We start from the raw sequence: 25,555 nt of genomic DNA, 5'->3' as shown, positions 1-25,555 counted from the left end.
AATGCGCACGCAACACCAGAAGCAGCTGCTGCTGCCGCCCGCATGCCTCGCGCATGCCGCGTGGCGCCTCCACGTCCCGCGCCTCGCGCCTCGTTCCCCGCATCGCGCTCGCTGGACGGCGCGTCGAGCTCACACGCACAGGCAGCACAGTACAGATACATTTGCAGGACAGCAGCAGCAGACAGCGCACAGCAGACACACACAGCAGCAGCACTACGCCGCCACGCCCGGCGCTGCACCGAAGCGCTGCGTGAACGACGCCAGCTCGCGGCTCAGCTCCTCGGCCAGGCGCATGCTCTGCGGCGTCGCACTGCCGCGGCGCGCAGGCGCAGCGTCGAGTGGGGCATCGGCGGTGGGTGTTGCAACCGCTGCCGCCGTCTTGTCGCCATCGCCGTCACCCTCGGCCTTGTCTTCGGCTGCTGCGCCATTGGCACCGTCGGGCGCCGCTGCGTCGCGCATCTCCTCGTCCGGCGCCGTCGGCGTCATGTCGATGCCGAGCAGGCGCATGCGCCGGGCCCGCTCGACGGCCTCGAGCTGGGCGCGCGCCACGTACTCGCCGATGTGCCGCACGCGCTTGCGCATCTCGCCCAGCGTCATGCGCTTGGCTGGGAAGCGGATCTTGGTGCGCGCCTCGCTCACCGTCGTCGTCGTGTACGGCACGGCCTCGACGAGCGGCGCCTCGTCGTCGCCGTCGCCGCCGTTGCGCACGGGGCGCAGCGGCACCTTGCTCGCCGCCGGCGGGTGCAGCTCCAGCGGCTCGAGGCTCGCGTCGGCGAGCAGCGGGAAGAGGTGCGCCAGGTGGTCGGGCAGGCCATACGCCGAGCCGGGGTTGTTGGCGCGCCCCGAGCTCTCCGTGTGCGGCGTGGGCGTGCTGTTGCGCGACGCAGACGCCTCGACGCGCAGCGAGGCTGCGCCTCGCCGCGCCGCCGCTCCCTCGGGCTGCCGCGGCTTGGACGGGCTGGGGCTGGGCGACTCGCCGCCCGATGGCTGCACCGATGCGCCGGCGGCCGAGGCGCTGCCGCTTGCCGCTGCACCGGCGGCCCCGGGCCGCTCCTTGTTGCGGTAGGTGTACTGGTTCGGATGCTTGGCCGGCGCCGACGTCGCACCGCCCTCGCCGCCCTTCTTCTTGCCGCTCTTCTTCGACGCACTCGAGCCTGCGCCGGTGGCTGCCGAGGCAGATGCGCCAGCGCTCTCGCTCGGGCCCGCCATGCTGTCCTCGCTGCCCGCGCGCTCCGTCCCGTCTGCCTCGCTGACGGCATCTCGCCGAGCGCCGCGCCGGACGTCCTTACTTGACAAAGCCGGCGAGGCGTCCTCGTCCTGATGACCGCGCCTCCGTTTCTCGGGCGCTCGTTGCTCTGGCGACGCCGAGCGGGTAGGAGACCTGCGATGTGCTTCAGTGAGTGCGCGGATCCTGGAGGCGGCGGCACTGGCGCTGAGGCAGCACTGTTGCCGCAATTCAACTGCCACTCACCCATCGCCGCGTTTCCGCTTCGCCCGCATTGCCGGCTCGTCACGCTCGTCGTCGTCGTTGAGCAGGCCGGGCGGGATGGGCTCCCAGCCGTAGGCGCTGTCGCGGCTGTTCATCGTGCTGCGCCGCTTGGGGCTGTGGCGCCCGCCGCTCTTGTCGTCGTCGCGGCTCTGGCTGCGGGCGTGGCGCGCCGCCGCCTCGCTCGACTGGCGCCGGTGCGAGCGCGTCGGCGGCGGCGACGGCGGCGAGGCGCGCCCGGCGCCCGGCGGCGAGCCGTGCGCACTGCCGCCGAGGCCCGGCGCCAATGCCGCCAGCGCTGGGTTCTGCGCCACGCTCCAGCCCGTCAGCACCTCCTGGCCCGCCTTGCGGCGCCGCTCGTTGTCGGCGGCGAGGAGCAGCACGGCGTCCTTGGCCTCGCGCAGGTCCTTCTTGGCGTCGCGGCCCGGGTTCTTGCCCGAGACGCGCGCGGCGCCCTTCTTGTGCGAGCGCGCCGGCGGCAGCACGCCGAGCGAGCGCAGCAGCGGCAGGTGCAGCTCCGGCCGGCACTGCTCGCAGAAGTACACGTCGGGGCACTCGTCCTCGGTGTGCATGCCCATACAGATGCAGTGCTGCCAGCACTTGCACGAGTCGCACTGGATCATGAGGCCGACGTTCTCATCTGGGGACAAGGTGTCAGTGGCTGTGCTCTCGCTGCCGGCGAGGGATGGCCGACGCACCCTGGCTGCCGCACACGCAGCGTGTCTCGCCCTCGCCGCCCTCCTCGCCGTCCCACGCCTGCCGCTCGTCGTCGTCATCGTCTTCGTCGTCGTCGCGCGCCTCGGCGGCGGCGTCGTGCTCCTCGTCGCCGTCGCTGCCGCTCTCGTCGCTGCCGCGGCGTGCGGGGCTCAGCACGCGGCGGCTGCGGCGCGGCAGCAGCGGCTCCTCCTCGCCGTCGCCGAGCGCGCGCAGGCCCAGCGACGCGAGCTCCTTGAACGTCGACACGCTGCGCTGGCGGTGCTTGTCGGACGTCTGCGGCGCGGCGGCGGGCGGCGGCGAGCTGCCGGCGCCCGAGCCGGTGCTGGCGGCGTCGGCGTCGCTGGTGGCCGCGCCGGCGGGCTTGACGTCGGCGGGCGAGGGTGCGCGCGCCGCGTCGCCGTCGTCGGCGCCCTCCTCGCGCTTGGGGCGCAGCGCGGCGTCGTCGTCGCGGCGGCGCTGCGAGCGGCTGCGCTCGCTGCGGCGTGCGGTGCTGCGTGCGGCGGAGCGCGTGCTGCTGCGCGACGCCGAGGGCGCCGACGAGGCGGCGCGCTCGCCGGCCGGCGGCGGCGACGGCGATGCGGCGGCGGTGCGCTCGTCGGCGGCGGGCGAGGGCATGGTGTGCGGCGCAGGCGGGTGCGAGGGTGCCGTGCAGGAGCGGCGTGCGCAGGCGAGAGCGCCGGATGGGATGCGGAGGAGCGGAGGCAGCCCGTGCCGCTGCCGCGACTCCACCGCCCGAGCAGCAGCGAGACGTGCGCGGCGCGGGGCTGGCCGAGGCGCGGCTGGCCGTGCGTGCGGCTGCCGTGCGAGACGCGCCCCGCCAGGCGCCGCCGCTCACCGCACCCGCCCCGCTCCGCCCAGAGCTGAGCTGCAGCCGGACAGTCGCCACAGCCAGGCTGTCTGCTGTGATTATGGCTGCAATGCAGACGCATACAGCCGCCTGCCTGCGCCGGTGCGCGGAGAGCGGTGCTGCCGGTGCTGTGGCCGCGGGCGGCGCGCACGTGATGCGCGCCCTGCAGCCTGCTCCGAAGAAGTCACCCTCGTGTGAGCATCACACATGCCACGCCGCTCCTGCGTCTGCTCCTCCACACCCCGCACCATCGCTCCCCTTGCCGCCGCCGCTGCCGCACTGCGCCGCCGCCTCCGCCCGCCTCTGCCTTCCGTGCCGCCCGCCGTCCCATGCCCAGTGCGCCGCAGCATGCTCCGTCCAGCAGCAGCAGCGGTGCGCGTACTAGCGCGGCAGGCCCGGTGAAGCAGGCGCCGGGTCGCAACGGGCTGCACGGCACAGGCAGCGCACAGGGCGATGGCGAAAGCACCACGGCGAGCAGTCTGAACGGCATCGCACACTCCAACGGGCACGGCCTGGCGCCCGAGCCGCCGACAAACGCACGCCTCGGCATCTCGCCGACGGGCGTGCAGCACGGCGCCGCGCACACGAATGGCAGCGGCAGCAGCTATCCGGCCGCGACGCCGCACCTCAACAGCCTCATCGCCATCCGCGCTGCGCCGGGCGCCGGGCGTGGCGTGTATGCGGCGCGTGCGCTGCCCGTCGGCACGCTCCTCGAGGTCAGCCCCGTGCTCGTCTTCCCCGCCGACGAGTATGCGCGCCACGGCCGCTTCACGCAGCTCGACTGCTACACGTTCGTCTGGCAGCGCCGCGGCGCCGCGGGCAGCGACATGGCCATTGCGCTGGGCATCGGTGAGTGCGGGCTGCTGGCGGCAGGGCCGCGGCGTGGCTCACAGCGCATCGGCAGGCTCGCTCTTCAACCACGCGCCGCACCTGCCCAACGTCAGCTACACGCTCGACCATGCTACACACTCGATCCGCTACACGCTCATGCGCGCCGTGAGCGCCGGCGACGAGCTCTGCATCAGCTACGGGGTCGGGCGCATGTGGTGGGAGACGGACGCGCCCGCCGACGATGCCGCCAGCGAGCCGAGCGAGGACGAGCTGCTGCGCCTCAGCCTCGACTCCGACGACGAGGGCGACGCCGGCGCCTCGAAGACGCAGGGCATCAGCGAGGCCAACGGCCACGCGTGCGCCAGCTCGGCACAGGTGCCGCTGCCGGCGGCCGAGGCGGCCTCTGCTGCGCCGGCACCCAGCGCTGACCCGCCGCAGCCCGAGACTCCGCGGGCTGTCCGCAAAGAAGCGGCGAGCAACGGCGCTGCCAGCGCAAGCGCAACCAGCCAGCTTGCTCCGGGCGCGCCGAGCAAGCTCTGGCGCATCACGACCGCCATCGACCCGCTGCACGCGCCGCTCGAGACGGTGCCCGCCTGGGTTGTCGACGTCGAGCCGCGCAAGACGGCCATCTTTGGCCAGTTCCTGCGCAGGCTGCAGCAGCACCCGCACTTCACCGAGCACGCGCCCGAGACGACAAAGCACCTGCGCCAGTTCCGGCGCACCTCGCCGCGCGCATCGGACCAGCACGACGGCGCAGCAGCCGGCATCCAGGCGCTCATCTGCACGCAGCGCGACCTGCCGGAGCGCGCCACACTGGTGGCCCTCATGGACGAGCTCAACGCGCGCGACTTTACGATCGCCGGAGCAGAGCCGACGCCGCAGCTCCGCGACGTGCCCATTGACCCGGCTCCGTGCAAGGCTCGCAGCGCAGAGTGGTCCGCGCTCTGGCCTGTCGGCATCAGGCCCAGCGTCAACGGCTCGAGCTCCTCGGTGCTGCCGTCCGGCTCGACATACAATGGACTCGTCGACCGCGACGCTGATGCGGCGGCATGGAACGCCGAGAACACCGAGTGGGCGCGGCAGGCGATGCTGCGCTGCGTCGGCCTGGCGCGGCAGGCAAAGGCCAAGGGCGAGCTGCCCATCGCGGCGTTCGTCACCACGCCTATCCAGCCGCCGCCGTGGGCGAGCACGTGCCCGCCTGCCACCAGCGGGCGCATCGAGGCCGAAGCCCACGACACGCGCATCAGCGAGCGCAACCCGATGAAGCACGCCGTCACAAATGCCATCAAGTACGTGGCGCGCATCAGGGTCGAGCGCGAAAAGGAGCGCACAAGGGGCTTGCTCGCCGAGGATTCACCTGCCCGCACGCCCTCGCCGACGGTGTCTGGCCTCGGCGCCGACGACGCGGCACGGCAGAGCTCACCCAACGGCCGGCCAAAGGCTGCATCGCCATCGCGTGCGCCCGTCAGCAACGGGCAGGACTACCTGCTCAACTCGCTCGCCCTCTTCACCACGCACGAGCCGTGCATGTCGTGCTGCATGGCCCTCGTGCACTCGCGCGTGCGCAGCCTGTACTTCCTGCGCGCGGCGCCCGGCGCCGGCGGCTGCTGCGGCGCGTTGGGCCGCCGCTGCGTTGGCGGCGAGGACGGCGGCCCGTACGTCATCCAGGAGCAGAGCGGGCTGAACCATCGCTTCGACGTGTGGCGCTGGCGCGGCGGCCTGGAACACGAGGGCGACGAGCCCGAGCTCGACGCGCTGCTTCACATCACTGGACTCGACCCATAGACCCTGCACCGCCTGTATCTATCTCATCCGGCTGTACTTTATCTGCACGAGCATCACGCATCTGCCTGGTGAGGTGGCGTGGATTGAGCGGGAGAGCAGTACAATGGCAGGGAGAGGCGCGGCGGCTGCATGACTGCGCGCGGGACAGCAGACGGGTGCAAAGACAGGCGGCAGAGCGCACGCATCCGCTCGGTGACGGAGGGCGCTGGGTAAAGGCCGAGCAGGCGAGGAATAAGTATGGTAGCGGAGAGGAAGCAGAGAAAGGCGCTGGAGAGCCAAGGGCCGCATCATGCGACGAGGAGCACGGCAGCAAAGGCAAACGCCGCCGCCACGGCCAGCGAGCTGGCCCGCAGGAAGGCGGCGCCGTCGCCGGCCGTGCCGCCCTGCATCATGTCGAGATTCGGCTTGTCGCCGCTCTTGGCGACGGCGTAGTTGGCCGAGTACTGGCCGGGCATGCCGCACGTGTCGCGGAAGTTGGTCTGGCAGGCGCTCTTGCACGCCGTGCGCTGCGCCGTCGTGCCGCCGGGAATGGAGCACATGTCGGCGCACGTCGTGGCGCGCGCCAGGCAGTCGGAGAACTGCACCGGCCACTTCCACTGCTGCAGGTTCGAGGCGCCCTTGTCACACGTGCAGCGCGAGGCAAGCGTGTCGACGTCGCAGAAGTTGTACTGCACAGAGAGGTGAGCGCCACTCTCCTGCGGCCGCGCCGCCCGACCGCACACTCACGTTGATCGTGGCGCCCGCCTCGGCGCAGCCAGCCGTGGCGCAGAACTTGGTCTGCTGCCCGCAGATGACCTGCCGGCGCACCTCGGTCTCGTTTGCGAGGTTGAAGTTCATCTTCGGCAGGTCCTTGGGGTCGACGACCTGCATCACGTACGGGTTCGACTGCTGCACGACGAAGCCGGGCCCCGGCGTCGCCGTCGCCGTGGCGCTGGGCAGCGTGTAGTTCGACGAGGCGGTGCGGTTCAGCGCGCCCGACGACGCAGCGGCCGCGGCGGCCGAGCTCATGTCAAACGACGGCACGGGGTTCAGCGTCGGCAGGATGGTGCCCGACGCCGACGACGTCACCGGCGGCACGAAGGACGTGTCGGTGGAGATGAAGACGGGCGTCGAGCCGCCGGGCCCCATCGTGTAGCGCTGGATCGTCTTGGCGATGTCCGTGTCGATGCTGAGCGTGCGCACGTCCGTCGTGCCTGCCGGGTATGCGTCAGTGCGAGGCGCCGGCGTCGCGCGCATGCCGGCCGCAGCGACGTGGTACGCCAGCACGGCGCACGCTTCTGCGCCCGCCATCATGCATCACTCACCCTGGGCAGCGACGGCGGCGGCGCCGAGCAGCGCAAGCAGCGCACGTGTGGCAAGCTGCATGGCGCGTGCGTGGAGAAGAGGCCGGGTGCGAGGCAGCGGCGCGGCGGTGCGCAAAGAAGGAAGCAAGCGGCGCGCAGCGGGTGCGCAGAAGAGCGAAGAGGTCGGCGCGCAGAGGCCGAGGTATAGAGCGAAGAGAGCGTGGACGCGGGCGAAGGCAAGCTGGAGGGTGTGAGGGTGCAGCGAGGAGTGAGAGAGGGGTAAGGCGGGTGTGAGGACGGAGCGGCGGCGGGCAGCGGCGGCCCCGAGCAGGCGGCAGCGGAAGAGCCGCGCAGCGGCGACAGGCACAAAGCGCGTGTCAGCGTTTGCGCGCGACTGTCCCTCACTCGGCATCGGTCTCGGTCTCACAGCCCCAGTCGCGCATCAGAGGGCAGCCAGGGCACCGGCGCAGACGCAGCCGTGACACGCCCGCGACGTCGGCGTGCGGCGAAGCGGACGCGGCTGCGGGGCAGGCAGCGAAGACGCAGCGCAGCAGAGCAAGAGCGGGCAAAGCAGCGCAGCGGCAGAGGGCGGGGGCCGATGCGGCAGCAGACGGCAGCAGACTAGACTCTGACTTCGCAGGCGGGCCGCCCGCCTCGGCACAGACGCAGCGCCGGCACCACGCGACCGCCGCATCAAGCGTCCTCGTCGCCATCGCGCTGCATCTGCGTCGCTGGGCTGCGGCACCGCAGCCGTGCTGCGCCGCGCCGGCTCCGCTCCGCTGCCGGAGTCGCCGCGTCTGGACCATGCTTGCTGCGCAGGCACGGCGGCAGTCTGGCGCACGCCGCACTCCGCACGCTTTAGCGCGCAGCGGGTGCGGAGTGCGGAGAGCGAAGCGCAAGCAGAACGACGCGCTCTCTTCGACGGCTGCGGCACCGCAGCAGCATCGGTCGGCGGTGCCGGGTGCTGCTGAAAGGCAGCTCGGCCCGCTGTCTCGGCCCAGCAGCAGCGCTCAATACAGACATCAGACAGAGCTACGGGCAGGCAGCTCACCCCAGAATAAGCGCGAAGCTGCGGGAGCCAGAGAGCAGAAGAGTCGAGTGCGAGGGAGAGTCTAGTCGAGTGAGAGCGGTGCGGCGTGCTGTGGTGCTGCGCTGCCGCCGTCCAGCGCTCGCCGGCTGCGGCATCGCCGGACGGCCTTCGCAGGCGCAGCATGCAGGGCTGGGCCAGGCGCAGGACCGGCTGGCCGCGGCGGATCGACGCCGTGCAGCAGCTGCACCGCAGCATCAGAGCCGCAGGAGGAGCCTCGCAAGCAGCAGCCCACGCCTTGCTCGGGAGGCAGAATTCTCAATGCGGGGTGTGCGGAGCACACACAGCGCGACCGTGCGACGGCCCCGCGTCGCCTCGAATCACCGACCCGAGCATGTTGCCCGGCGAGCAGCTCTTCCTTCACACGTCCATCCCGCAACACACTGACCATATTATGCTCGTTCCAAGCAAAGCGGCCACCGCGCGTACAGCAGAATGCGGCACGCGGCAGGTTCAGGCCAGTGGCGAGCATGCGGCATTGGCTCGATTGCTGCCGGCTACACGTACAGGCTGGCGCACGCGATGATGTCGCGCCGGATGCACTCCTGCGCCGCCTCCATCTTCTGGAACAGGTCGGCGTCGCCAATGACCCGCGCCGCGTCGCGCACCTCGCGGCACGTCTCGTCGAGGCGCGTGATGCAGCGCACAATCGTGCCCTCGGCCACGTCGGTGAGGTCGGTGATCTTGCTGAAGGGCTGTGACGCGCGGCGTCAGCGCAGGCCAGGGCAGGGCGTAATGCGGCACGGAGGAGCACGTCCAAGGAGCGCAGGGTGCAGCTAGCAAGCACGGCACAGCACGCCAGCTTGCAGCATGCTGCCTCTCACACCACGATCGTTGTACGCACCATGCCGCTGGCCCACTCAAACACGACCTCGACGAGGCCCGTCTTGAGCGCCGTCTCAAAGTCGGTGTGGTTGAGGTGGTGGGCCGCCTGCACGGCGCTGACTCGCTCCGACGTGGCGATGATGGTGGCGTAGCCCTGGCGAAGGGACTGTCAGCGTCGCTGGATGGTGCACGGATCTGGCGACGCACCTCTGCGAGACGCGGGAGCAGCTCGGGCTGCATGTCCGTCTTCTCCTGGAAGATGAAGACGCTGAGCAGCGCCACGCTCTCCTGCGGCGTGAGCGCATTGAAGAAGTTGTCGAGGATCAGCTCCGTCAACAGGAGCTCGTCGGCCGAGTTGATCTCGCAGGCGACGCGTCCCTTGAGCAGCACTGCCTCTGAGACGGGGTCGACGAAGCGCAGCGTCTTGAGCACGGCAATGCGCTGCTGGTAGTCGGGCAGCAGGTCCAGGTTCTGGTCGGAGATCGACAGGTTGAGCGCCTTGATGCGTGTCCCAAGCGCCTTGCGCGCGTGCATCATTGCGTACTGCGAGAGTGACGGTCAGCAGGCGGAGGTCTCGGCACACCAGCCTACTCACCTCGCTCGCGAAGCTCTCGTGTGTCGTGCAGGCAGTGTGCTGAGCCAGACGTGACGCATAGCCGTCGCGCGAGCGCAGCGCCTCCTGGAATTCCAGACGGCGCAGGCGCGACCAGTCAACCTCGGGAACGGCATCGGCGGCGCCCATTTCGGCCACGAGCGGCGCCAGCATGTCGGCCGTGCGCTGCATGGCCGAGATGCGGTGCGCCATGATCATGCTCGTCTCGATCTGTGCGGCAATGATGAGCGGGGGGGCAGGTCTCATTGGGGAGCCTGCGGAACACACCTTCAGCAGATGCGGCGTGAGTAGCACAATTGAGCTCAGCGGCACCTCCCGCAGGTCGTAGACCAGGCCCGTTGCGGGGCGATCGCGCAGCGTCGCGGGCCACAGCGGAGTGACCTTGCCAGACTCAACGTCTGCTGGAGGTCAGCAGCGGCGCAGTGAATGGACCTGGCGCGCGACTCACCCAGCGTGCCCGCCTTGCGCTCAGGCGAGACTGCAGCAAGGACGAGGAAGAGGCCGTCGGCGACGGAGCGCACCACGACGGCCACGTCAAAGTCAAAGTGCTCGTCACGCAGCACAAGGACTCGGCCGGCGGCAAGCATCTTCGAGCCCTGTGGCTGCGCGAGGGCGACCTCAAGCATGCCTTGATTCGAGGCCACGGCGGCGTGGGCAAGGTCGTAGTAGCGGCTGATGTCTTCCTCCCGCTCCGGAGGCACAGCAGGCAGGCGCGCAAGCTGTCGCTCGACCTGGAACGAGGCGTCAGCAAGATATGCAGGCCGCGAGCGTCTGGCAGCACAGCGATAGCGCCGGTATCCCAGCAGGTCTGGGTTTCGGACGCACCTCCTTGACCTTCCGCTGCTGGTCGGGCAGCAGGCGTTGCGACGCATTCTCGGAAAAGGAGCGCTTGATCATCTCCTCGACCTTGAGCGCCTCGACGCGCAGCAGGTTGAGGATCATGTTGTACGTCAGGCGGAACTGGCTCGACAGCTTCGTCGCCTGGCCAAGAAGCATCTTGTTCAAGATGCCCGTCTGCAAGGGCTCAGCGAGGGGCGCAGATCAAACGAGCGCAGCACTCACATCCGGCACGTCCTCGTTGGCGTTGATGATGACCACGCCCGTAGGATCCAGGCCGCGACGGCCGGCTCGGCCCGACATTTGCGTGTACTGACAGATTGCGTAAGCAACGGGAGAGATATGGGGACCGGTGGAGACTGACCTCTCCAGCGAGCAGCTCGCGGAAGCCATGTCCGTCGTGCTTCCGGATGCCAGAGAAGACGACGGACCGCGCCGGCATGTTGACGCCCTGCAGGAGCTGTGTGAGCATGCGTAGCGGCGCCTCACGGCTCGTACGCACCATGGCGAACGTCTCGGTCGCGAAGAGCACCTTGACGAGTCCGCGCTGAAACAGCATCTCGACGACCTACTCCCCTGGCGTCAACAAGAGCGCACACAGCGTCGCACCGCACATCTCACCTCCTTCACGATCGGCAGCAGGCCGCCGTGGTGCACACCTATGCCGCGTGCGAGCAGCTCGCGCATGCGCGCAATCTGCGGCAGGCTCTTGTCCGAGCCTGTGCGATGTTGATCAGCAGGTTGCGGTGGTGAAGTGCATTGCGCCGCTCACCCTTCAGGCGAGTCAGGCTCTTCTCGATCAGGATGTGCACCTCGCTCTTCTCGCGTGCATTGCAGAGGTCCGTGTTCGGCATCGAGCTGGCGTATTCCTCGCAGCGCCGCTTCGAGAATACGAAGACGACGACGGGCAGCAGGTCGCGCTTGCGCAGCAGGTTCACGAGGTTGATCCAGAGGCTCTTGTCGCCGCCGAATCCCGGCCGGCTGTTGCCTCCGGCTGCGCTGCCGCCGCCTCCGCGGCCTCGAAGGGCAGGCGCACCACTGCGTGCTCCGCCTCTTGCTCCGCGTGGCGCACCTCGGCCTGCGCCTTGCGGCCCTCCGCGCCCTGCGCCGCCGCGCCCTCCGGCGGCACCGCCTCGCCCGATCGGCGCCAGGCCGGCCGCCTCGCGCTCCTTGTCCTGCTTGCGGCGCAGCGCCTCGGTGGCAGCGCGGACGCCGCTGCCGAGGAACTGGCCACGCGTATCGACGATCTTGTGCAGCTCCTTGCCGGCGTAGAGGAAGTGCTCGAGCGGCACGGGACGCTTCGGCGTGCTGATCACGTAGATGTCCTTCTTCTTCGTGCGGCCGACCCAGTCGGCGAATTCTTCGGGCCATGCGCGGTCAGTACCGTGAGCTACATGCCGCACTGCTGGCCCTACCTTTTGTGTTCGGCACGGTCGCGGAGAGCAGGATGAGGTTGATGTGCTGCGGGCAGAGGATGATGACCTCCTCCCAGACCACTCCGCGCTGCGCGGGGCTGTTCAGCGGAGCGGCAAGGGGACGGCAGCTGGCACGCACCTCCTGGTCGTTGACGTAGTGCACCTCGTCGAAAATGACAAACTCGACGTCGCGAATGAGATCGGCGCCGCGGTACACTGTGCCGCAGCCGTCAGGACCAAGGCTGTGCGCCGCGCATTGCGCCACTCACGCATGCTGCGCAGAATCTCCGTCGTCATGATCAGGCACGGCGCCTCGGGGTTGATCTGCACGTCGCCAGTCAGGATGCCGACGTTCTGCGCGCCAAACGTCTGCTTGAAGTCGCGGAACTTCTGGTTGGACAGCGCCTTGATGGGCGATGTGTAGATGCAGCTGCACAGGCGCGCAGCGTCAGTGCTCGGGCCCTGGGGCCGATACAGAAGCTGCTGCGGCAACGCACCGGGTCATGTGCTTCTGTGCGAGGGCGATGGCGTACTCGGCCACAACCGTCTTGCCGGCCGACGTGTGCGCCGCAACAAAGACCGAGTCGCGCTGCTCCAGGTGGTAGACGGCCTCTTTCTGGAACGGATCGAGCTCAAAGGGGAACTGCAGGGCGAGGCGCATCAGCAGACGGTGTCCAGTCTCGCTAGCGGACCACGCACCTTGTGCGCCATGTCAGGCACCAGCTTGTGGAAGTCGCCCATCGTCGCGTTGACGTCGACAACGTGCGCCCAGTCGCGCTTGCTCTCGAGGCGCCGGCGCGCGGCCCGCGACGCACCCAGCCCGAGGTTGGCTCCCGGCGGCGCCGCCGGCAGCAGCTCGTCCAGCTCGGCATCATGCACGGCTGAGGAGGTTGACTCCTTGGCAGCGTCCTGATGCGGCGAGTCAGCATGTGAGAAGGGCACGCATGCTGCGACAACGCACGCTAGGCTGGACTGCTGCACGATAGAAGGGCGCCCGCGGCTTTACCTCGCGCGAGAGGATCTTAAGATGTGCGTCCGGTGTGACTGTGCTGGTGTGAGCAGCTTCTCTAGCAGCGCGCAGCGAATGATACGCACAGTCCAGCTCGGGCACCTCGTCGTCGTCGTCGAGCTCCAGCGCGGCCTCACTCGACTCGGCCTCGCGCTGTGCCCGCGAGCGGAATCCACGCGACAGGCCAGAAGCGCAGATACGTAGGCCTGATGATGGCACGGCGTCAGCAAAGCGCCAACGCAGGGACCAGGCGGCGGGCACAGCTCCGCTTCCAGGTGCATGCCAGACAGCCGCCGGGCCACTGCACTCACCACGCTCCTCCTCCTCCTCGGCGTCGTCGTCGCCGGCGCCGTCGCCCTTGAGCACCTCGTCGAGGCCGCCGGGCGCAAACATGCTGCTGCCGACGCGCCCGCGCACGAACTCGCGGCCGCGGCGGGTGGCAGCGGCGCGCCGCACGCGCACCTCCTGGGCGCCGACGATGTCGCCGCGCAGGCCGGCGCGCACGAAGCGCAGCGCGGTGCGAGCCGGCAGCGGCGCAGGCGCGAGCGGTGCCGCGAGGTCGGGCGTGCGTGCAAAGTGTGCTGGCGGCAGCGCCGGCGTGGCGGGCTCGAGGAAGCGGGCGCTGAGGGCGGCGCGCACCTCGGCGGGCGTGAAGGGCGCCTGGCCGGGCGAGAGGGCGAGCGCATCGAGCAGCACGCCGCGCTCGGGCACGGCGCGCAGCAGCGCGGGGCCGGCTTCGGGCGCGGCCATGTCTGTGATGAAGAGGGACGCTTGCAGAGCGCCGGGCTGGGCGAGGTGATGGGAGGGTGAGGCAGGTGCAGGGTGTCGGCGTGTTCTTCCAGCGGCGCGCGGCTGCCGCTGCCTCCACACGCGGCATGGCGCGCGCTTCCTCGTCCGACCAACGCCGACGCCGGCGGCTGCATCGCGCAGCAGCGTGCGGCGGCGTCTTGCCTCACTACATCACCATCGCCGCAAGCATGCTTCGTCCAGGCCGGCATCGGCGTGCCTCAGTGCACATGGTACAGCACACAGCTCGCCGCCGCATCATACGCGCTGCGGCGTCGCGCACGGTCGTGCGAGGTTGCGGCTGCGAGACGGCCCGAGGCTGAGCGCCGCTCCGTCGCGCTCAGGGGCGCCGCCGCCGTGGGCCCGCATTCTGCGCCTCTGCCGCTCTGCAGCACTGCCGCAGTTCCCCGGCAGCTGCGGTCAGCCGCATCGACACCTATAAGAGCTGAAGAGGAGCTTTCAAGCAGCGAGCGAGTGTCTCTATGGCCCCTCCGGAGGCTGCGACCCGCATCGGGCGACCGAGCGCTCGCCGCGCTGTCTTGTGCTCGCCGGGGTGCGGTTTGATCTCTCTGGAGGCGCAGATCAGCGCGCCTTCTGCGCTGCTCTTCGTGACGCTCTCTAGCTCGCGTTGGGCGTGAATGCGCCCAATGAGGCACCGCCGTCATTCAGGCACACAAGCTGGCGCCGGCCGTGCTCGGGCGGCGTGCGACGTGCACGCACAGCTGCAGAGCATCGCACCGCCTCCTCGCGCAGCACTCTGTTCCACAGAGCGCACCCGCGGCGTGCCTGCCTTGGCCGTGCTCTTCGCTCGGGCGCAGATCAACACCGCGAACAACACGCCAGGGCCTGCGCATGCTGAGCGTGCGAGCGAGGGCGCCCAAATGGCGAGCTGTGCTGCTTTTGAGCAGCCTGCGCCGCACATGCTGCTGCCTGGCCCCACCAAGTCCTGTCCACGTCGCTCTACGTGCCACGACTACCTCCTCCCGCCCACACACCGCCGGCTGTGCCAGAGCACTCGTCGACGATGGGCGCGCCGACCCGTCAAGAGATGATGCCCGTCATCGCCGCCTCGCTCCTCGGCTCCAGCCCCGCACGCGACGACGCCCGGCACGACGGCGCCGGTCCTCGCGGCACCAGCCGCGCCTCGGCCACCGCACTGCAGACGCCCGAGCGCAGCGCTGCCGAGCCCGTCGCCGGCCGCACGGCGCCGGCGCAGGCCACGCCGCCGCTGCGCGAGGTCACGCCGCGCGACAGCCTCTCGCGGCCCGAGCTCATCCGCGAGGCCGCCGCCCGCTCGCTGAGCCGCAGCTTCGGCAGCCTCAAGCTGCGTCTCAAGGACGCCACGTCGCGCACGCCGGCGCGCCACGCTGCCGCCGATGCCGCCGACGGCCGTGCACACCTCGCCACGCCGCCGAGCAGCAGCGCCGCCGCCAAGCGTGTCATGGCCATCGCGCACCTCACACAGCCAACGACGCCGGCGCCGCCCGTCGACGTCTTTGCCAGTCCGGGTCGCAACGCACGGCGTCGGCCCGCCGTGGCAGAGGACGAGGCGGTGCAGCCGTCGCCGCGCAAGCTGCGCCGTGCCGCTGCGCCGAGCGACGTCGAAGACCGCATGTGCGTCGCCGCTGCGCCTGGCGCATGTATGCGCCGCGACTGACGGCCCCTGCACAGCCTGTCCATCACCGACGAGCAGCTGACGTTCCGCTACGAGTTCGAGCACGAGCTCGGCCACGGCAACTGGGGCAGCTGCTGGCGCGCCATCCCCGAGTCGACGCTGCAGGTGTACCGCGAGACGCCGGCGAAGCGCGGCTACGTGCGCCCGCGTGTCGGTGAGTGCTGCTTCTCCCGCCGAGCAGACTTGCCAGCTGAGATGCGCCACCACCAGCTGTCAAGTTCGTCGAGCGCACGGCCGACGCTGCCTCGCACGCACGCACCAAGGCGCTGTGGAACGAGTTCAAGATCCTGCGCAGCACGGGCCCGCGCGACCATGTGCACCGCAACATCGTGCGCTTCCACGAGGTGCGCAGACGTGCGCGCCGCCGCCATGGACAGTCGCTGACACTTGCCGCAGTTCCTGCTCACGCCCAGCTTTGCCTGCCTGGCGATGGAGTGGTACGAGCAAGAGATGAAGGTCGGCCTGCCGCCGAGCGAGTACGCCGGCGCCCACGGCTACTGCGCGCAGCTGGCGTCGGCCGTGGCGTGGCTGCACGAGCGCAGCGTCGTGCACTGCGACATCAAGGTCGCCAACGTGCTCGTCAAGCGCAGCGATGCCCGCAGCGAGGCCATCCTCGTCGACTTTGGCTTCGCCCGCCTGCACACGCCCGAGTCGCGCTTCCTCTCGAGCGAGCTGTGGGGCACGCCCGAGTACCTGTCGCCCGAGCGTGCGCGCGGCGACGAGCACGACGAGCGCCTGGCCGATGTCTGGGCGCTCGGCGTGACGTGAGTCTGCAGCGTGGGCAGTGATGCGATGCACCGCTGACTGGCTTCCGCGCCGCAGCTTCTTCGAGATGGTCGTCGGACGTACGCCGTTCGAGGACGACGACGACGAGCCCTTCGACCTCTCGCAGGAGCAGATCCACGCCTACTACCAGCGCACCCTCACCGACACCTGGGCCGACACGTGCACTAAGCTTTCGCCGCTGATGCTCGACCTGTGCCGCCGCATGCTGGCGCCCGAGCCCGGCGCTCGCATGACGTCCAGCGCGTGCCTCGTGCACCCTTTCTTTGACGAGCCGGCGCCGCTGACCGAGCAGCTCTACGAGCGCGGCGGCCTCAATGCTAGTCTCGTCAATCTGCTTCGTGCCGGCGCTCCCGTCGACACTCCTAGCCAGCACACGGTTGTCGCGGCGCAGGGCCGCCACGGCAACAAGGGAGCTGCGGCCAGCAAGACCGACGCGGCGCACAACGACGAAGCGCCGCACCACGACGAAGGCCCGGCGCTCGCCAAGCCGCAGCCCGACTCAAGTTCGGGCTCCGGCAGCCTCGTGCCCGTCGACAAGAGCAGCAAGGATGCGCCGTGGTTTGTGCTGCCGGACCTGCGCACCGTGCCCGCTACCCAGTCAGCCGACGAGCCGACGCCGACGTCACCCGAGCCCCTCGACGACCCATCCCTGGAAGTCCTCACGCCCGTCGGCTCGGATGAGCGGGCGGGTGCAAGTCGTTTTGACGCAGCGATGAAGCGCGGACAGCAAGCGAGGGCGAAGCCCGAGCCGCTCGAGTCTGTCGGCGCTGCGCAGCGCAAGGGCAGCGATCATCGTCGTTCGACTGGGCTTCTCGCCTCGCAAAGCCCGCGCGAGCTGACTGGCGCCTCGATGGACGCCAAAGTGAACGGGCAGCAGCAAGCAGCGACACAGCCGGCACTGCCTGCGCGCCACCCTGCGGATCTCGAGACGCCTCCCCGCGTGTCCGCCGAGGTGCTGCAGCGAAACGTCGCAGTGCGAGCTTCGACCACCAGCACCACGTCCGCTCGGTCGGGAGCCGACATCTCTGCGCTCGCCCTCGACCCACGTCGACTCTCCGACGTGGGTCTGACAAGCACGCACGACGACCGCCTCGGCAACGACAGCGAGGACCACAGCGATCTTCTCTCTGCCCGCTCGGACTCGACGGGGCAGTATGAGTTCGACGCCCGACACACCGTGCAGCAGCCGCCCCAGTCGAGCCAACGCCGTCCCATCTCGGCCAGCTTCGGGCTCACCAGCGCCGCACCAACTCTCAGCGGCACACGTGGTGGAACGATTCCGCGCCTCGACACCATCGGCGCAAGCCCCCAGCGCCCTCTCGATGCTGGGCATCAGGGCGCGCTGGGCCACGTCGGCAAGACGCTGGACGAGATGGGCCGCCTAGCAACCCGCTTCGCTGCTCTGGTCGAGGAGCTGCGCGGCATGATCGCTGCGCCATCGTCCACAACCGTCGAGACCGCCCACGAATCGACGCTCGACGCCGCCGAGCTGACGGGCAGCCGGTGCTCAGAAATCGTCCAGTCTCCGTCGGTGGCGCACTCGCGGGCCTCAAGCAACACCCTCGACCACTACGCCAGTGCCGCCTCGCCTCTCGCTTTTCGCAGCAGCCGTGCCGAGTCGCACGAGCTTGAGCACGGCCCCTCGGACGACGACGTGGCGTCGCCTCCCGCTGACGAGTCGGTCGCCTCTTCGAGCTCTGTCCCCTTTCCGTCGCGCCACACGCCGCGTAACGGCGCACCCATGGCGGCTCGCGAGCACATGCGCCACGTCTCACTCGGCGGCCTGCAGCACGCCACGGTGCCCGACCTCGCGGCGGATCAGTACATCTCCCGCACGCAGGACAACGTAGACCGGGCCAAGCACCTCGGACACCGCGCGAATCGTAGCGATGGTCAGCTGCTGCACATGGCCGGCGCCGCGGACAACCGCAGCGACGTTGATGCGCAGCTGGCTGCGTACGGGCACAGCACGGGCACGCACCTCACCCGCTCGCAGACGCACACCACCAGATCCGAGCGCGTGCCCGCACCAAGCGCCGTCGAAACCGAGACGGTGGAGAGCGTGTATAGCGCATACCTGTCGGAGAACCAAGTCGAGCGCCGCGGCAAGGGCTTTCAGAACGCAGCGCCTGCGTCGGCGAGCAAGGTCGACAAGCGGAGCTCGTTTGCGCGCATCTCTTCGCTCGCACGCATCGACAGGCCTCTCGACGACCGGGTGCAGCAGTCATCCGTGGCCGGCAGTGCCACGCCTGTCACACCCGCTCCCGCGCGAGGCGCGCTGTGGAAGATCCTGCGCGGCGTCGGTGTCGGCCGGACCGTGCAGCGCACCGTCTGACGACGCGGCCGTGCGCTAGGGCCCATGCCCGCCGCTCCACGTCGCGCTGCTCTCGTGCCCCCGCCGTGCCTCTTACCCGCTCTCTACGGCGCAGGTCGTCGCCTGCTACTCTGCGCCGCTACACAAGTCTGCCCACTAGTGATGACCGCACACTCTTTCACCCCTACATTTCGAATGGATAGACCGAGGCTGCCTCCTGCTCTTGTGCGGCGCCTGTATGCCCGGCCTCGAGCGCCAGGAACTTGTACTGCGCGCCCATGCCGGTGGCATCGACGAGGCGCTTTGCGGCGCGCTCGATGTCGACGCGCCGCTCCGGCGGTGCAGCCTTGGCGAGCGCGCCGACACGCTGCTCCAGGCCGAGTGCTTGCAGGAAGTGCGCCTGGAACATGGGTCCCAGAGCACGCGCTGCAGTGCAGGGTGTCAGCTGTCAGCGCGCAGGGTGCGGCCACGCGATCACGCACCGTCCGTCGTCGCGACAGCGCTCTTCAAGTGGTGGAAGTCGACGTTCGCCGTCAGGTCTGCCGCACCGGCGTCCTCCAGCGGGTCGACGATCTTGTGCTGCTTGAACGCGCGGAAGCTGTTGCCGAACGCCTTGTCGTCGCCGTAGTCGATGATGAGCGCAGCACCGCCGAGGGACTCGGAGCGCAGGCGCGCCTCTTCGGCCGCCGCATCCCGCGCGCCGTCCTCGGCGACGACTGGTGCCTCTCGCCCGGCGATGAGTTCGGCGAAGCGCCGTGCCGCGCCCCAGGCCTCAGGCGAGACCTCGAGCCGCTGTCCGGGCTGCAGGCCGGCAAAGCGCGGCGAGCGCTCGGCGAGCAGCTGCGACCAGGGTGTGGGCTGGGGTGCCAGTACATAGCGCAGCTTCGTCGACGGCGGCGCGGCGGGTTTCGAGCTCGCCGGCTTCAGGTCAGACGGGCGCAGGATCGTGCTGCGTGGTCGCTGCTCAGCGTCACCCTGCAGATGTACGCTGCAGATGTACGGGCACACAGCCGACTCACACGCCAGACTGGCCCTGCGGCGCGCGCTCGATGTCGACGAGCACCTCGCGGAAGCCCTTGGCCGTCTTTTCGAAGATGTGGATCGGCAGCGCGTCGAAGAATTCGTGCGCCACACCCATCGTCCACACGTCGGGCTGCAGCGGCACCTGCTCCACGCGCGCGAACCACTCCGTCTCGACGCCGCGCGGCGCACCGGCCGGCACCTCCTCGCCCGCGGCGCGCATCGGCACGCCAGCCGCATCGAGCGCACCACCCAGCGCGCTCGCCTGCAGCGCCATCAGGCCCGGCGACGCCTCGACGAGGTGGACAGACTCCAGCGTGCCGAGCAGCAGCGGGAAGCGCGCCAGCGTCTGTGCGACAGGCTCAGCCGCTGAAGACGCCAAGGGTCGCGCTGCAGGGACTCACACGGACGACGTCGGCGAGCAGCGTGCCCTTGCCCGGGCCGAGCTCGACGAGACGCGTGCGCGACGGACAGCCGGCTGCCTGCCAGCGCGAGACGAGGTACACGGCCAGCAGCTGTGGCGCACCGGGTCAGCCGTCGCTTGTCGAGACGACAGCGCTGCGCCGGCACTCACCTCGCCGAACACCTGGCTGATCTCGGGGCTGGTGATAAAGTCGCCGTGCGTGCCGAGCACGTCGCGCGGCGCCGCGCCTGCGGCACTCTCGCTGTCGGCGCCAGCGAGTGCCGAGGCGTAGTAGCCGAGCGTGGGGTCGAGGAGCGCCGTGCGCATGTACGTCGCGACCGGCAGCGGGCCCGACGCGGCGATGCTGCGGTGGATGAGCGTCTGCAGGCTCGGCGCTGCACCCGCCGCAGCGGACGGTGCCGTCGACGGTGCGCTGGCCGAGCTGTGCGGCTGCTGCATCGGCGACGTGCTGCGCGACGTGCTGCTGCTCGGGCTGCTGCTGCTGCTGACGCTACCGCTACCACTGCTGCCGCTGCTGCTGCTGGCGGCCCGACGTGGCACAGCGCAGGCGGCGAGGGCCCGGCGCTCGGCGCGCGCCAGAGCTGCGCCGCTGGCGACAGTGCGACGGAGCGCGTGCATGACAGGCTGAGGCTTGGAGTGATGGAGATGCGGCAGGAGTGGAGGAGGCGCGGCAGGAAGAGGCCGACTCGAGCCGCCTGCGCCTTTCTTCCCACGGCCGCGCGCCGGACTTGCGCCCGACATGTCCGAGCCGCCGGCGACTTCCCCGCATTCGCCGCGCGCGCCCCGGCCACCGAGCTCTCCGAGGCAGGCGTGGCATCCGACGCACGGCGCAGCGTGCCTCTGCACCCTCATCACCCACCAACCATGCTCGGCCTGCTCGCCCGTCCCGCGCGCGCGGCGTCGCTGCTGCAGCGCTGCGCCTCGTCGGCCGCCGCACCCGCCGCGCGCGGCCACGTCAAGATCGTCGAGGTCTCGCCGCGCGACGGCCTGCAGAACGAGGCGCGCGTCGTGCCCACGGCCACCAAGCTCGAGCTCGTGCGCCGCCTCGTCGCCGCCGGCGCCACGTGCGTCGAGGCCGGCGCGTTTGTCAGCCCCAAGTGGGTGCCGCAGGTGCGTGGCGCGCCCAGTGCCGCAACGGCGATGGTGTGGCTGCGATGCCTGTGCAGCAGCGATGACGTGCGCTGTCTGCGCTGCTTGGCTGCCTGTGCTGACCCTCGCACGCAGATGGCAGACTCGCCGCAGATCCTGCAGCAGATCGCGCAGCAGCGCGGCGTCAGCTATCCCTTCCTCGTGCCCAACGACAAGGGCCTCGCGGCGCTGCTCGACATTGCCGGCCCGCGCGGCTCGGCGCCCGGCCAGACCGACGAGATTGCCATCTTCACCGCCGCCACCGACGCCTTTGCACGCGCCAACACCAACTGCTCCGTCGCCGAGTCGCTCGAGCGCCTCGCGCCCGTGACGCAGCGCGCGCTCGACGCCGGGCTGCGCGTGCGCGGCTACGTCAGCGTCGTCGGCGGCTGCCCGTACCAGGGCGACGTGGACCCGGCCCACGTCGGCGCCGTCGCCAAGGCGCTGCTCGACATGGGCTGCTACGAGGTGAGCCTGGGCGACACCGTCGGCGTCGCGACGCCCGCGGCCATGCTCGCCGTGCTCAACGAGTGCACGCGGCACGCGCCCGTCGAGCGCTTCGCCGCGCACTGCCACGACACGTTTGGCACGGGCCTCGCCAACGTGCTGGCCTGCGTCGACGCTGGCGTGCGCACCGTCGATGCCGCCGTCGCCGGGCTGGGCGGCTGCCCGTACTCGCCGGGTGAGTGCTCTCTGCCGTGGCGCACCACACGCTCTCTGACGCCCGCGCAGGTGCGACGGGCAACATCGACACCGAGTCGGTCGTGTATGCGCTGCACGAGTCGGGCTACAGCACCGGCTTCGACCTGGCTGCGCTGGCACGCATCGGCGGCTGGATCTCTGAGGAGATCGGGCGGCCAAACGGCAGCAGTGCGGGCCGCGCGCTGCTTGCGCGCGAAGCAAAGGCCCAGCGGGACGCGCAGAAGGAGACGCGTGCGAGGTTGTGATCTATGCATTCATGCTGCTAGCTGTCGGAATCGTCGTCGGACGAGGAGACGGCAAACTCGCGCACAGGCGGGCGAACTGCTGCTCTGGCCGGCTGGCGCGGTCGCGGCGGAGGGTGCACGGCCTCTTCGCCATCCAGTGCACCGGACCGGCGGCGAGCGAGGTCGTCCTTGCGCGGCCGGCCCCGCGGACGCCTGGGTAGAGCTTCAACGGCGCTGCGCGGCTCGGTCGCGCTCGTCGACGCGCCGGGGTGCTGTGAGTCTTTACGCGGCCGGCCGCGAGGGCGCTTCGGCGGAGTTGTCTCGGTTTCGGGAAGCACAGTGTTGCGACTCAGCGTGGCATGTTTGGCGTACGATGCCGCCGCGTTCTTGCGTGGCCGGCCAGGCCCACGTCGGACGGGCGCCGCCTCGTCAGAAGACGCGCTTGTGGCTCGCTCCGCGTCGGCGCCACGATCTGAGCGCTTGGCTGGCGGCGCTCCAGTCGAGTCGCGTTTGAGCCTGGCGTCGTCGAGGAGAGCGCGCACGAGCATGCGCTCGACTTCGCCGACTGAGCGTGCGAGCTCGAACTCTGTGCAGCCGATGACGCGCGCAGCGGCGCGGACGAGGCGCTGCGCACCGTCCGGCTGCACCTCGAGCGCCGTGCGATTTGTGGGGTTGTACGTTGTGCCCGGCTCGTCGCCGTCGACGCGGGCGTGCACGGCTGTATAGAGGGCCTCGCGCGCCGCAGCACGAGCCTCGTTCAGTGCGTGGAGCGGCGATGAGGTGTCGTGGAGCGAATCGCCCTCTTCCGCCAATGGACCAGCCGGCGTCGCAAAGGCGAGCAGATCGTCGTTGCCTGTGGGACGACGTCAGCAGGTGCGGCAGACGCGTCCGGCGGCTTTACGCACCTTCTGCGCGTCTCCAGCTCAGCGCCTTGGCGTGGTTTGGCAGGACGGCGTTCTGCTCGGCAAAGTCGAGGAACGCATCGAGCTGCGCGTCGTCGAGGTCGAGAATGTCGCTGCAGAGCTGCGTGAGCAACGAGCGGCGTGAGGCATCTAGACACGCACACTTCGCTGAGGTGTGCGCTGCGTGGGTCGGCTAGAAAGGCCTGGTGTGCCTGTTCCAGCGCATCCAGCCACGGCTCGAAGCGCTTCGTGCCGGCCGGCGGCGTGTCGGCGTGCTCGACGCTGCGGATGTCAGCCGAGCTATGGCGAACCAGGTGACTTCGTACTCACCGGTGCCAGCCGTCGCAGCCCCAGCGCAGCTTCGCCACGACGCACACCGCCGCCATCAGCGCCATGCAGCGCGGTGCGGCCAGCGTGCCGGTCGCGACTAGGCCGGTCTCGCGCTTCGTCGCGCTCGCGCTCTCGTCCGGTGCGCTCCAGGGCTCTGCCGTCGCGTATGCATCGACGGCGTACAGCGAGAGCTTCACGTAGCTCGCCAGCGCCTTGGCCGCGACATAGAAGGTCGGCGGCAGGAGCAGCGCGTCCACGCAGCGGTAGAGCACGGGCGCGGCATTGAACTCGGGCAGCTGTACGCCAAAGTCGCGCGACATGAGCTGCGCAAGCTTGACGGTGCGTGCGTGTAGCTGGGCGACGGTCGGGGTGGTCTGGGCAGGTGAGCAGAGTGAGGGGTCAGGGGGTGAGCGACGAATCAGAAGGTGAACCAGGGATCAGAAGGTGAGCGGAGTGAGGGAAGGGGAGCGCCGGGGAAACTCACTCCGGGCTCCAGCTTGCGCATATGCGCGCCGGGCAGATGGTAGACGAGCTCTGCGGGCAGCAGCTGGCCCGCGTTGAGGAACGGCAGCCGATGCGAGGCGATGAGGCTGTGAGGTCTGGTGAGCCCGCGCACGGCTGTACCTGATCGCAGAGACTCACACCCTCAGATCCTCCCACACGACGGGCACGCGCAGCATGATGAGCGCCAAGTACAGCACGGCCGTCACGCTGACCAGCGGCGTGCCGTCTGCATCGGTGCCCTTGCGCGACGGCTGCTGGCTGGGATACGCGCGGCTGCGTAGGTGCTCGCGGTCGGGTGCACTGCCGAGGTTGTCGCCCTCGACATCGCTGTCCAGGCCAGGGTCTGTGTCTGTCCACATGCCCGACGCCGACGAGCCGGCCCGCGAGCGGCTGCTGCGCGCCGGCGTGCCGAGGCTGGAGTGCTGCGAGCCCGACTCGGTCGTGGCGTCCGAGTCAAAGTCGGAGGGCGACGGCGAGCGGCCCTCGGCCTCGCGCAGGCGGCGCTTCGTCGCACGGCGCTCCTCGCGCTCCGCACGCCGCTGTTCATCGCGCTCCGCTGCGGCCTCGGCTTCAGCGCGTGCCCGAGCGGCCTCTGCGGCACGCGAGCGAGAGCGCGACCGGCTGCGCCCGCCGTCTGAGTCTGCGTGCAGCGAGGCGGCCAGGCCGGCCTCCTCCTGTGCGTGCGCGAGCTGCTCCGTGTACGGCGCCGGGCGCAGCTTGGCGTTCAGCGAGACGTACAGCGCCCACAGGTCGCGCGCAACGGGCTGTGGCATGCGCATCAGCCATGCCCTCCGCCGCAGCACAGTCAGCGCATGCGCACCTCGATCTCGTCGGGCAGGTGCGGCCACTCGTGGCGCAGCGCCGCGAGCTGCATGCGCAGCACGAGCTGCAGACACTGGAAGAGGAGAAAGTCGCCGCGAGCGCCGTGCCACACTGTCGCACACGCATCAGGACCGCGCTCCTGGCGCTCTCGTCGCCTCACTCACGTCCGCGCACCGCCGTGCTCTCTGTGCCGCGCCGGCGCCCCGCGCGCAGCTTGCGGATCGCACGCTTGCCCGTCGTCACCGCCCACTCGTCGCCGTCCTGCGCCTCCTCGTCGCGGAAGCCCTGCAGCACGTGGCCCTCCTGGCACACGACGAGCGACGTGCCGGCATCGCGGCGGAAGCGGCGCGAGCCGCACTGCGGGCAGCGCGGCCGCGAGCGCTGCGCCACGGACGACGCGGGCGTTGCCGACTGCGCGGAGCGCCCGCGCGACGAGCCGGCGAGCGCGGAGCCGACCCGCGAGTGGGACATGAGGGGTGGAGCGCGGCACGGCGCGGGGGTGGTGGGCGAGAAGGAAGCGCGAAGCTCGCGGCTCGAGGGCCAAAAGCTGCACAGCCTCGAGCGCGCGCCCGGGTGTGGCACACCAGAACGTTCGGCAGGGACTGGCTCTGGTCCAGCACGGATATGCCACAGTCAGCTGCATGCAACCTTGCTGACCAGCGGGGAGAGGTCTTTCAAGGTCCAGGCTGCCTGCCTGTTCCAGGAGACGCTGGTTCACAGGAACTCTTCCTTGATGCCTTGATGCAATGCAGCAGCGGGGAGATCATCTGGTTAGTGACAAAGTGAGCGTGCGCAGCAAGCGTTGGTGTAACACCCAGCCACAAGCTGCGGTGCTCTGCATGGCGCCCTCTGCAAGCTACGGTGATCAGTGTGCCCTTGTTCTCAACAGAACTTCCCAGGGTTAGGGTTACAAGGCGGTGCCCACCAGGGATGGAAACTGCCACTTGGGCAGGTGGTGAAAGCCCCCAGATGCCAGGGATGCTGAAATTTGCTAAGCTTTTGAGTGAGTAACTTTTGTTGTCATCATCCAAAAACAGGTCTGGCGCGCAACTTTTGGCTGGTGAGCTCAAAATATTTGGCTCATCCCTAGAGCTGTTTCCTGCAGAAGGTGGTGCAGAAGGCCAATAACTTGGGGCATGCAAAGGGGCAGACCTGATTGTTATGCCAGTTGTGCACATATGGCGCTATCCCTACTTTGAGAGT

At 70.0% G+C, this 25,555-nt stretch overlaps 8 protein-coding genes across 8 annotated transcripts; 3 read left to right on the top strand and 5 right to left on the bottom strand.

Annotated features, from left to right (window-relative positions):
- Positions 1–142: 142 nt before the first annotated feature.
- On the bottom strand, positions 143–2,818 carry FA09DRAFT_362101 (hypothetical protein; the record flags this gene model as incomplete). The annotated part of the gene is made up of 3 exons (XM_025745435.1): positions 143–1,381; positions 1,472–2,126; positions 2,185–2,818. 3 exons carry the CDS (start codon positions 2,816–2,818, stop codon positions 214–216), a joined length of 2,457 nt encoding a protein of 818 aa, XP_025596419.1. The 3' UTR covers positions 143–213.
- Positions 2,819–3,280: 462 nt separating this feature from the next.
- On the top strand, positions 3,281–5,718 carry FA09DRAFT_321241 (hypothetical protein). The gene is made up of 4 exons (XM_025741012.1): positions 3,281–3,899; positions 3,955–4,237; positions 4,379–5,189; positions 5,322–5,718. The coding sequence occupies exons 1-4, from the start codon at positions 3,380–3,382 to the stop codon at positions 5,664–5,666; spliced, it is 1,959 nt and encodes a 652-aa protein (XP_025596418.1). The 5' UTR covers positions 3,281–3,379; the 3' UTR covers positions 5,667–5,718.
- A 13-nt stretch (positions 5,719–5,731) lies between these two features.
- Positions 5,732–7,229, bottom strand: FA09DRAFT_331403 (hypothetical protein). The gene is made up of 3 exons (XM_025743010.1): positions 6,971–7,229; positions 6,393–6,859; positions 5,732–6,334 (listed from the first exon to the last, which is right to left on the bottom strand). Exons 1-3 carry the CDS (start codon positions 7,029–7,031, stop codon positions 5,954–5,956), a joined length of 909 nt encoding a protein of 302 aa, XP_025596417.1. The 5' UTR covers positions 7,032–7,229; the 3' UTR covers positions 5,732–5,953.
- Positions 7,230–8,304: 1,075 nt separating this feature from the next.
- Positions 8,305–13,222, bottom strand: FA09DRAFT_321239 (antiviral helicase). Its single transcript, XM_025741011.1, has 20 exons — positions 13,047–13,222; positions 12,822–12,941; positions 12,688–12,770; positions 12,426–12,635; positions 12,224–12,369; positions 11,996–12,156; positions 11,866–11,942; positions 11,727–11,814; positions 11,084–11,671; positions 10,933–11,030; positions 10,814–10,879; positions 10,676–10,762; positions 10,537–10,623; positions 10,300–10,488; positions 9,923–10,205; positions 9,742–9,872; positions 9,457–9,684; positions 9,069–9,404; positions 8,881–9,015; positions 8,305–8,731 (listed from the first exon to the last, which is right to left on the bottom strand). Exons 1-20 carry the CDS (start codon positions 13,126–13,128, stop codon positions 8,534–8,536), a joined length of 3,393 nt encoding a protein of 1,130 aa, XP_025596416.1. The 5' UTR covers positions 13,129–13,222; the 3' UTR covers positions 8,305–8,533.
- Positions 13,223–15,193: 1,971 nt separating this feature from the next.
- On the top strand, positions 15,194–16,247 carry FA09DRAFT_291784 (kinase-like protein; the record flags this gene model as incomplete). The annotated part of the gene is made up of 4 exons (XM_025739989.1): positions 15,194–15,344; positions 15,407–15,540; positions 15,593–15,960; positions 16,019–16,247. Coding segments are annotated over 4 exons (882 nt in total), but the record flags the coding sequence as incomplete, so codon positions are not given.
- A 2,233-nt stretch (positions 16,248–18,480) lies between these two features.
- On the bottom strand, positions 18,481–20,046 carry FA09DRAFT_300199 (DUF185-domain-containing protein; the record flags this gene model as incomplete). The annotated part of the gene is made up of 5 exons (XM_025740325.1): positions 18,481–18,722; positions 18,779–19,245; positions 19,325–19,665; positions 19,721–19,831; positions 19,891–20,046. 5 exons carry the CDS (start codon positions 20,044–20,046, stop codon positions 18,481–18,483), a joined length of 1,317 nt encoding a protein of 438 aa, XP_025596414.1.
- Positions 20,047–20,604: 558 nt separating this feature from the next.
- Positions 20,605–21,815, top strand: FA09DRAFT_300426 (aldolase; the record flags this gene model as incomplete). The annotated part of the gene is made up of 3 exons (XM_025740334.1): positions 20,605–20,850; positions 20,965–21,550; positions 21,601–21,815. The coding sequence occupies 3 exons, from the start codon at positions 20,605–20,607 to the stop codon at positions 21,813–21,815; spliced, it is 1,047 nt and encodes a 348-aa protein (XP_025596413.1).
- On the bottom strand, positions 21,658–24,838 carry FA09DRAFT_331398 (hypothetical protein). The gene is made up of 8 exons (XM_025743009.1): positions 24,517–24,838; positions 24,351–24,463; positions 23,669–24,294; positions 23,511–23,616; positions 23,027–23,400; positions 22,859–22,978; positions 22,700–22,809; positions 21,658–22,647 (listed from the first exon to the last, which is right to left on the bottom strand). The coding sequence occupies exons 1-8, from the start codon at positions 24,821–24,823 to the stop codon at positions 21,833–21,835; spliced, it is 2,571 nt and encodes an 856-aa protein (XP_025596412.1). The 5' UTR covers positions 24,824–24,838; the 3' UTR covers positions 21,658–21,832.
- Between the last annotated feature and the right edge of the window lie 717 nt (positions 24,839–25,555).

The sequence above is a fragment of the Tilletiopsis washingtonensis genome (assembly GCF_003144115.1).
Source record: "Tilletiopsis washingtonensis strain MCA 4186 unplaced genomic scaffold FA09scaffold_18, whole genome shotgun sequence".
In the NCBI taxonomy this organism is placed as follows: Eukaryota; Fungi; Basidiomycota; class Exobasidiomycetes; order Entylomatales; genus Tilletiopsis; species Tilletiopsis washingtonensis.
Note: the sequence above shows the minus strand (reverse complement) of the source record. Positions and strands in the feature narration are given on the sequence as shown.

Coding starts and splice junctions, on each gene's coding strand:
- FA09DRAFT_331403 (XM_025743010.1), bottom strand. CDS start 7,031: ATGCAGCTTGCCACACGTGCGCTGCTTGCGCTGCTCGGCGCCGCCGCC. Junction 6,860..6,970: donor CGCCGCCGTCGCTGCCCAGG/GTGAGTGATGCA, acceptor CATACCCGGCAG/GCACGACGGACGTGCGCACG. Junction 6,335..6,392: donor AGGCGGGCGCCACGATCAAC/GTGAGTGTGCGG, acceptor CTCTCTGTGCAG/TACAACTTCTGCGACGTCGA.
- FA09DRAFT_321239 (XM_025741011.1), bottom strand. CDS start 13,128: ATGTTTGCGCCCGGCGGCCTCGACGAGGTGCTCAAGGGCGACGGCGCC. Junction 12,636..12,687: donor GTGCAGCAGTCCAGCCTAGC/GTGCGTTGTCGC, acceptor TCGCCGCATCAG/GACGCTGCCAAGGAGTCAAC. Junction 9,405..9,456: donor ACGAGAGCTTCGCGAGCGAG/GTGAGTAGGCTG, acceptor TCACTCTCGCAG/TACGCAATGATGCACGCGCG.
- FA09DRAFT_331398 (XM_025743009.1), bottom strand. CDS start 24,823: ATGTCCCACTCGCGGGTCGGCTCCGCGCTCGCCGGCTCGTCGCGCGGG. Junction 23,401..23,510: donor TGCGCAAGCTGGAGCCCGGA/GTGAGTTTCCCC, acceptor TCACCTGCCCAG/ACCACCCCGACCGTCGCCCA. Junction 22,648..22,699: donor GAGCTGGAGACGCGCAGAAG/GTGCGTAAAGCC, acceptor GTCGTCCCACAG/GCAACGACGATCTGCTCGCC.
- FA09DRAFT_321241 (XM_025741012.1), top strand. CDS start 3,380: ATGCCCAGTGCGCCGCAGCATGCTCCGTCCAGCAGCAGCAGCGGTGCG. Junction 3,900..3,954: donor GGCCATTGCGCTGGGCATCG/GTGAGTGCGGGC, acceptor GCGCATCGGCAG/GCTCGCTCTTCAACCACGCG. Junction 4,238..4,378: donor AGCGAGGCCAACGGCCACGC/GTGCGCCAGCTC, acceptor TGCCAGCGCAAG/CGCAACCAGCCAGCTTGCTC.